This window comes from Saccostrea cucullata, unplaced genomic scaffold (genome assembly GCF_032062105.1).
Source record: "Saccostrea cucullata isolate Sc308-1 unplaced genomic scaffold, CSIRO_AGI_Scuc_v1 ctg5075, whole genome shotgun sequence".
Lineage (NCBI taxonomy): Eukaryota > Metazoa > Mollusca > Bivalvia > Ostreida > Ostreidae > Saccostrea > Saccostrea cuccullata.
In genome coordinates, this window is record NW_026938433.1 from 68,709 (window position 1) to 78,194 (window position 9,486).

The following is a 9,486-nucleotide window of genomic DNA, read 5'->3' on the forward strand; positions in this document are numbered from 1 at the left end:
TCTTTTGCGAGCACCAAGTCGAGACAAGAGCCACTCTCTGTCGTTGGCTTGTTCACAAGTTGTTGGTAGCCATAGCTTGTAAACAACGTTTTTAGAGATGGTTTTCCAAAGTAGTTGTCATTGAAATCGCCCAGAATCAACACTGGGGAGGATATTTCTTGATTGATTTGGGATAATAGAGAGCTGATTTTGGCTTTAAACTTATCCATTGGATATATTGGAGGTCTGTATATCACGAACACCGCTACCGCTGTTGGTTCTAATATTTGTATTGACACACACTCTAAGTCCTTTACTTTGGTCGTGTACCTTGTATGTTTGACATCTTTTGTAAATATTGCGACCCCACCCTTAGCCTGTGATTTTAGTTGTCGAAATATGGGATCAGAGGATGTGTATGCATCCTCTCGATAGACTGCGTGAACATCTGAGTTTGGAATTAAGCTGGGAGGTACGTAGTCTTTCTTGGTAAGCCATGTTTCTGTGAAACATATAACTTGGGAGTCATTCACAAAACCAGCGTTTTCAATGTCTTTCCTATGTGAGAGGAGACCTTCTGTATTATGCAACAATAGTTTCAGACAATAACATTTGTCATCAACACCAGTTTGGAGGAGGTAGTTTGGCATGCTAGAAAGTGATTCCTTAATTTCTGCTGACGCAAAAATACAATCTGTGTCAAAATGCAAGATGTTGAGTCCTTGTAATGTAGTTGTTCTACTTAATGCTACATATGCCATTCCTGGTTGAAATATCTTTTGAAGTGAAACTACTACTTGTGTTGTTGTCATCCCTTGCACTTTGTGAATGGTTGCTGCCCAACCCAGCTTAAGTGGCAATTGTTTTCTGAGTGCATTTCGTCCTACAAGAACATCTTCATATGGCGTTATACGGACAGCTTTTTCTGATCCTTGTACATTTGAAACTGTGGTGGAGATGGCTTTTCTGCCAATGTTTTCGTTATCAAATTGTATATATACCGCATCGATGTCATTTCCCCTGACCTCTATAGCAGATATTGTACCAAATGCGCCATTAACAAGACCATCTTCTGTATCAATGTTTCTTGTTAGCATAACCCGTGCATTGATTCCAAGTTTGATTATGTCTGGTAGGTTTTCTGGCGATGAGGAGGAATAGGGTAGCTTTCGCAAGAGCAGCGTACCTGAGGTACTTTTTGTGTAATCTTTGGCTGTTGAGTACAGACATGGACTGCAGACTGTTTCTACCATCTGTTCATTGTGTGCATCCACTTCGTTGTTGGTTGAAAATATATGCAAAGCATTCTTTGACTCTATCGGAATTGACTCTTTAGAAACAGACTGAAGGAGTTGTAAGTCTGTTTGTTGCAATGGTTCTCCCCGCAATCGGACTCTTAGACGATTTAACATTTCGGCAAACTTTACATCTTCCTTTTGACGCATGATCTCAGACAGGCTGGCAATTTGGAATAATGGATTCCAGAGATCTAAAATTATGGAATCCTTTAGCTTGTACAGAGGAGATGCCTTCACTGGAGGAAGCTGGTAGAAATCACCAACAGCTAAAATTGCAACATTTCCAAACACCTTCTTAGATTGTTTAATTTGGGTCAGCCTGCCATGGATGTATGTTAGAAGTTTGTGGTCTACCATCGAAATTTCGTCAATGATAAGGAGTTTTAAGTGCTCATATTTTGCTCTTAGCGAGTTTAGGATGTTTTCCCCCAAAGGCGTGTATGGGAGTTTAATATTTTTGCTAATCCCAAATGCTGAATGCAAAGTCATACCGCCTATGTTGAATGCAGCTGTTCCAGTTGGTGCTGTTATAAGCACCGATAAAGCATCAGGTGTTTCAAGTGTTTTGGATAGAATTCTGTTTGTTTCGTGATATATGCATTTTATGAGATGCGATTTTCCTGTTCCTGCTCCTCCGGTTAGAAACAGATGAAAGGGATCAGGAGACTTTTTCCATGCTACTTCAAATACCCATTCTCTTACTTTGTAGAATACTTGTTGTTGAATCAAATTCATTTTTCTTAATGAATCTTGTATTTTGGTAGGAGAAATTTTAGGTTTCTGATATTGTATGATTCCAGCTTGGGTAGATGTAGACGATTTTTTAGAAATCGCCAGAAGTTCGATATCTGGAGATATGTCTCGTCCTCGTTATTAACTTTGCTTGTATTTTTCTCCTGCAGTGTGAGTCTTTCTGCTTCACATTCAGGGGCTATTGCTGCCCATGCGTCTTCTCCGATGCGGCCCTCCTGTACATCATCCCATGCTTTCTCTAAATCATCTGCATCCCTCTCAAAGCGAGCTCTGTTTTCATTAATGATGTTCAATACGGATCTTTTTCCGATTTTTCCATTGAAAATGTAATGTTCAAAATTGAAGAATTCTTCAGGTTTGATTATTACAGTTCTGTGTGGTAGGTACAGTTGAAGCAATGTCAGGAAGTAATCATTTTCCTGCTTCAAGCGATTGAATCGGGGGTAGCGGATGACAGCTTGTTTTCCTTTCTTTCTTTCTTTTATGTACCCTAGTCCATTATTCAGTTCATAGTGCAATAGCTGTGCACCTTTTTTGGAAGAAGTTGGAGGTCTAGAGGCTGGATAGAGAGAGTAATATGAGCAGAACTCTGCCAAACATTGTTCATCAAATGGTTGTCCAATTGGTCGAGCGTAATATTTGTCAATGATGGAGGACATCCATATATTTTCACTGTTTCCTTTTCGTGATTTCAGTATGTTCAAAGGAAGACTCATCTTAATTGCATTGCTTCCTGTGGGAATGAATACAACTTCTCTTGAGCATTCTTTCAAATGCATGCTGCAAACTCTGAAAACAGCTTCCTGTGCAGACACTTCTCTGTTTTGGACGTAAACCTGAGCAATGTGTTTCATTGCAGTAGCCGCATCCTTGTTGCCCTCTCGTGCTTCTTTTTGTGCATTTCCTATAAGTTCGCCGACTTCGGCTTCTGCTTTGCTGATATATGATAGTATATAAGCTACACATGAGTAAGGGTCCATAACATATTGAATGTCCATGTTTGCATTCCATGCACGCAGTAAAGTTGGATTGTAATTGTTAACCCAACCATCTTCTACGTTTCTTTTGTAATATATCGTGTTTTTCTTCGTATTTGCAGACAGACTTTCCTTGAATTTGGCGTAAGTAATATTACAAGCAAGTAGAATGTCATCAAATGTTAAGTTAGATTCTGTTGAGTTGATTATTCTCCATATATCTTTAACAATTTGTTTTGGAGATCTCTCGGCACCAGATTTACATAGGTGTTCAATTTCCTGAAGTGTTGGCATGTTAGTGGTTTGATTTTTTTCTCTCTCCTTGTTTTCATTGTCTTCCTCTGTGACTTTTACAAGAAACGTTTTGCGTATTGGAGGCCTAGGGAAATTAAATCGACATGTCGTTGAGTTCTTCTTGCATGACTTTGTGTGTGTCTTACTGTGAACCTGTACAGCATTAACAATATCATGGAGTTCAGGATCGCTTTTCTCATTTGGCATGGAACATGATACATATTTATCAACAAAAGTACAGATTTCTTTCTCTGTGTTTTCGTTTAATTTAGGTGCATTCCTGACCCACAATAAACAATGGATATGTGGAGAGCCGCGCTGCTGAAACTCTGTTCGGTAGAAGAAATCCACTACGTCTCCGACTGGTTGTGAAGGGGACATAATTAAGTCTGTGAAAAGTCTTTGCACACGGTTATTAAATAATCGGGCACACATCACAGGGTTTTCCCTTATAAGGTGGCATTTTTCTGTCCATTCTATATCTCCAGGTGATCTTGGGTCTTCCGGGTCTTTTAATGCATTGATTGTTTCATCCCATCTAGTTTCACCAGCGGAAAACGTTATAAACCATGTCGGGATTCCTAACTGCCGAATCATGGCGTATAGATCTTTCATTGTTCTTTGCCAATATGGAGGCGATCCGCGTACTGGTTGTAAGAAACGAAAACCAGCATCTGATTTAAGAATTTTCTGTAAATCATTAGCATTAGTAAGCATTGACGCCGTTACTTTACCTCCATCATTTGTATTTCCTTTCCCTTTCCGTAAGGCTATAGATATGTTTGATCGAATGTTTGACATTTCAATCATGAATTGAGCAAAGAAGATAAACTGATTATCTCTTGCGAATCTTTTGTCGGCGCAAAATAAGCGGGCATTGAAGTATTTTGTAGGGGACAGTTTTATAGGTCGATCTTCAAAGTATCCGAATTTGCCATCTGGATAAAGGTTTGGAAAAGCCATTGCATCCGCTCCTTTTTCCTGGAAGATACTTTGCGGTGTTTGATTTTCACCGGGCGCAATGCAAAAAACTTTGTTCTCTGTGTCTAGATACTCTTGTCCTATATCAACAGGCTGAGAACACGTTTCTACTGGTTGTGTGTGCATTGTCAAATTCTCCTGTTCTGAACTTTCATTTTCTTCATCCGAAGAATTTTCTTGTTCGTCTACTTTAACTAAATCTGAATCTGTTTCGGGGTCAAACCAGCTATCACTGAGAGCTATATTTGAATACCATGGGTTATGTTTCTTGAGGAATTCGACGGCTTCTATTACTCTTTCTGGTCTAACCCATTCGTACTGGTAATGACCTTTGTATGACAACTTTCTTTTAAGTTTAACTTTGATCATCTGAGCTTCATTAATAGTTCTAGGCAAAGACGTTGTCACACTATTGATGTTTGAAGGAACGTGAACAATTTGTCCTTTGACACCTTTTTGTCCACCTTTTGGAAGTGAGAGGAGTTTCATAAAAGGAATTCGAAGAGCAACAAGTTGTCTTTCGAGGTGGTTTAAAATTTTTAGCTCCTCAGGCACGATAGTAAGCTGTAATCCATTTTCGAGAGCTTGCGGTGGCATGTTACCTGCACTTAGATGTCTATCACATGTATGGCATATCCACTCCTTCGACTCGAAAATATACTGCCCACTTAGACATCTTGTAGCATTACTTGAGAACTTGCCCTTTAAATACTTGGAGCGGTTGCAGATCTTCACTTGAGATTTGTAAAGCGTCCTTGCACACACGGTACACGGATATGATGGAATTTTCTTGATGTTCTTAGTGAATGTTTGCAATGCAACATGAAGATTTTTGCGTCGTTGATTCACAGCTTCTTTTTTCTTTATTTGAATCTTTGGATTCTTGTGATATTGTTGGAACAGGAGCATTTTCAGTTTATGGCGAAATAAAGAATTGGATGCATACCGTTTTATTGATGACGCTTTTACATTTTGTCTAAAGATGGTATTAGATCTGTACTTCTTGAATGAGTAGTAAAGAACACATTTCTTGAAGTTCAAATTTTCGCTGTATTTTTTCTTAGATGCTGATTTAACATGCTGCCGGAATGCTTCGTTTTCTTTGTATTTCTGTTTAGAAGCTGCTTTTGTACGCTCTTGAAAAATTAGGTTCTCTTTGTATTTCTGCTTCGAAGCTGCCTTTAACCGTTGTTGAAACTTAATGTTCTCTTTGTATTTCTGCTTCGAAGCTGCCTTTAACCGCTGTTGAAACTTAATGTTCTTTTTGTATTTCTGCTTCGAAGCTGCTTTTCTTCGCTGTTGAAACTGTTTGTCCTCTTTATATTTCTCTTTAGAAGCTGCATTTTTACGCTGTTGAAACATTTTATCTTCTTTGTATTTCTTCCTAAATCTTTCTTTTTTACGCCGTTGCAGTCCTTGGTCTGAAGAATATTTCACTTTTTTCTTCTTCCTATTCTCTTCCTTGTTTTTAGCATACATTTCTTTTTTCTTGAGAGCCGTTGGATTTTCTTTTTGAACACTAAGAACAACATCATAGTGATTCAAATTTCGATGGTAAAGATATATTCCATCTGTTACATCGGATTGTGAAGGACTGTGTTTCATCCATTTCCAATGCGGTCCATATTTGGAATACACATATATATCAACTTTAAGCATATCAGCAGCAGTGAATATTTCTGTTTCAGTCGCCCATATTCTTTCGCATCGCATTGATGTATTTGATAAATATGCTTCTACATTTCCACAGTACTTGTTCGGAAGAGCGCTGCTTAATTCATCCTGATGCACAAGGAGATGATTGCAAATATGTGATCTAACTTCAGAATGGTATTCTTCTGAACCTGTTATTATATATGACAAGGCACTAAAAAAACAGTTTCCATCAGGTTTTGTTTCGTGTAGCAATGCTGGATATCCTAAGTCTGTACATGGTTTCTCATTTTCAAACGAACAGTTTATGTTGTTTAGTTTAAACTTTTGTGCAGTTTCTAATCTCCAAGGTTCACTGACTGGATTATATATCAAGTAGGGTCTTATTTCATCTCGCTTTAATCGTTTTCTTCTTTTGTCTTTATTTCTTTTTTCCCGACTTGAAAGGGATCGTTTTCGCTTGACCATAACTGTACTTTCATTGCCCGTGATTAGCTTGATTTAGGCCTGAAAAGATAGTTTTATTGTATTTTCACAGTCTATGATAGGAGGTATATTAGTACATACTTTTATACCTCCTTGGGAGCTCTTTATAAATTTCCTAAAATTTGGAATGTAGAGAATTAATTCAGAATATTTTTTTAATTTGTAAAAAAGAATTGCATGATTTGTGAATTCATAGAGAGCTCCTGTTAATTTAACAATCTATATTCATATATGTGTACAGATACAAACAATACAACATAACAAGTATATGGCTGTCTGCCGCCACACATTGACTATTTTCAACCTTTAATCTAAGTTTTGATTAATAAATATATATTTAATTTCTTTGAAGGCATTCTAGTGAAGGTGTGACGCCCAGCACCGCGACGAGGACGCCAGCCATTTTCAAGCCATGTGTTTTCGTCTATTTATGTCATCATTGTTTTTTTTTTAATTTAGAGTGATTTTTCAGTTCAATTTTTTGTTAAATCTAAATTTCGAAAATTTCTTTGTAATAAACCCACATGGCTTGAAGGTGCCATATTCTTTTTTTTATTATCATGACAATGAATGTTCAAATACAGTATCAGTTGGCAAGAAAAAGGTGTTTGCATTGTAAAAGACATGGCATATTTGTGATACAAGTAAATCAGTCATTATCATGGATACTAACATAGATGACTTGTTATTAATTACAAAACTTGATATTATCTGCAAAAACAAATATAACTCTACTGTACAAACTTCGTCAGTTTTTTTCTCCAAAGATTATTGAGCAATGTACAAAATCATAAAGTAATAGTAATAAGTCATTAGAAACAGGTATAGTTATCAGGCATCTCAAAATCAACTGTAATCACTTTTTTTCTTACACCGACAGAGCACTGTTGTCACTATCCATTATTCAGTTCGATTAAAGTTTATGTACAAGACTTCCCCCTTTGAATAGACATGTTTTCTCGACAGTTTTTTAGTTTTGCAATTTTTTCTCGAGAGTCGATCAAATGCATGTTTCTTTACATCTTAGAATCGTCTTTTGCAGTTTCCATTTGCGTCACCACTGGACTATTAATGTCAACAACTCCTTTTGAATTCAAAGCCTGACTGCTCTCAACCTCCTCTGTAACCCCGGTAGCACTAATGTCAACATCCTCAATCCAGCTTGTGTCGAGCTCTCTTTCTAATTCTCGACACTTTTCCTCGAGATCTGCTAAATTAAATTCAAATTTTCTATTCTTTTCTTTCAGTTTTTGTATTTCCTTTTCAGACTCATGTAATTTTCTTTTAAGGATGGCCTCTTCTTTTTTAGTGGCAGAAAGCTTTAGTTCTATTTCATGGTGCTGTTCTCTAATGACTTTCACACCCTGCTGAACTTGACTCGTTATAGAATCGACAAGTTTTAGGTGCTCCTCCGATAACTTGTCTTCTTGGCGTATTTTGAAACAAAGACCAACCAACTGCAGAAGTGACGCATCAATTGAGTTCATGTTCTGAAAAGAACATCCATATGCTATTTTTTTTTTCAATTTATTATGTAGAAATGCATCCACAATAATACTAATATGTATTCAAATGAATGCTGTCTATTTTTCTTCATGATGACCATAATATAAGTAGTACTTGCTTTAACAGCATTAGGTTTTTTTTTAACCAAACAAGGTACATGTATATGGCTATTTGCCACCACACATTGACTTTTAAGCCATATCAATCTCTTTCCTTAAAAAATTTTCAGCTAAAAGATTTTTTTTCTGGCAGGCAGGTAAGTGAAGGTGTGGCGCCCGGCACCGCGACGGGGACGCTAGCCTTTTTTCAAGCCATGTGTATTTCCCAAATAGCTGTATTTCCTTCCCATTGATTTCTGATATATACTGTGCAGAAATTTGTTTGAGAGAAACGTTTATCATCTTTTAGATTTAATGGTTGATAAAGGCCTACCACATGGCTTGATGGTGCCATGTACCAATTTTTAGTTAATATTGGTCCTTTAAAGGACCATTTATGTACATGTAATTAATCTTAAAATTTGCGACCACATCTTTGAAGCCCAGGCCGCGTTTGGGCTCTTTTTATGCATATGTTATTAGCGATCACATTTTTAAAGCCCGGATCGCGGTCGAGCTTTTGTTTGTACATCTTTCGGGGTAATTTGCGACCACATCTTTAAAGCCCGGGCCGCGGTCGAGCTATTTTGCCTTTATAGTATTTTTGCTTTTTTGCATGTACTTTTTGATTGCGACCACAGATAAAGCCCGGGTCGCGGTCGAGCTCATGTTGCATGTATTTTTCTCTTGATAAAGCTTGCAATGACAATGCAATTGTTGCCTATATATCCGCCCCTCTGGTATCCGTGACCAATGTGTGCTCTTAACCAAGCACAGGCCCGTCCAGCTTGAGAGCTTAACTTACCAACAGTCAAACTCTCCCCAGGCGGACCCTCGCAAACACAATGTACTGCATGCGGCAGAGAAAGCTCCTTGGTACTTTCTCTGGATGAAAACAATCAGGAGCTCGAGGGGGGTTACTAGGAATTCCCTTATTTTAAGCGTGCACTGAATGTCTTACCTGTGTGACAGATTTGAACACAAGCGTTAATTGCCCGTTTATTTTATTTACCAATATTCCAATGTGTGCTTTCAAGCAAGGCCCGTCCAGCTTGAGAGCTTAACTTACCAACAGTCAAACTCTCCCCAGGCGGACCCTCGCAAACACAATGTAGTGCATGCGGCAGAGAAAGCTCTTTTGTACTTTCTCTGGATGAAAACAATCAGGAGCTCGAGGGGGGTTGAGCGTGCACTGAAAGTCTTCACTGTGTGCCCTGAACACCAGCGTTAATTGCCCGTTCTATTTACCAATTTCCTCTTTCCAACAGAGGATAGCATGTCAAATGATAGACCATACGTCTTCGTGATCCAGTTCTTCTAAATGCCGTAAGTCGACTTGTCGACCATAAGTCGACTTGTCGACCATAATTGCCTTAGCAGGAGTTCGTTACTCGAATCACCTGCTCCATACTATAGGAAATGGCGTCTGGGACATACCGACGTAACGATTTTACAGCCTAG

General features: G+C 38.2%; 1 protein-coding gene across 1 annotated transcript; it reads right to left on the reverse strand.

Annotated features, from left to right (window-relative positions):
* Positions 1-2,017: 2,017 nt before the first annotated feature.
* Positions 2,018-6,403, reverse strand: LOC134250238 (uncharacterized). The gene has a single exon (XM_062732595.1). The coding sequence runs from the start codon at positions 6,401-6,403 to the stop codon at positions 2,018-2,020; it is 4,386 nt and encodes a 1,461-aa protein (XP_062588579.1).
* Positions 6,404-9,486: the final 3,083 nt, after the last annotated feature.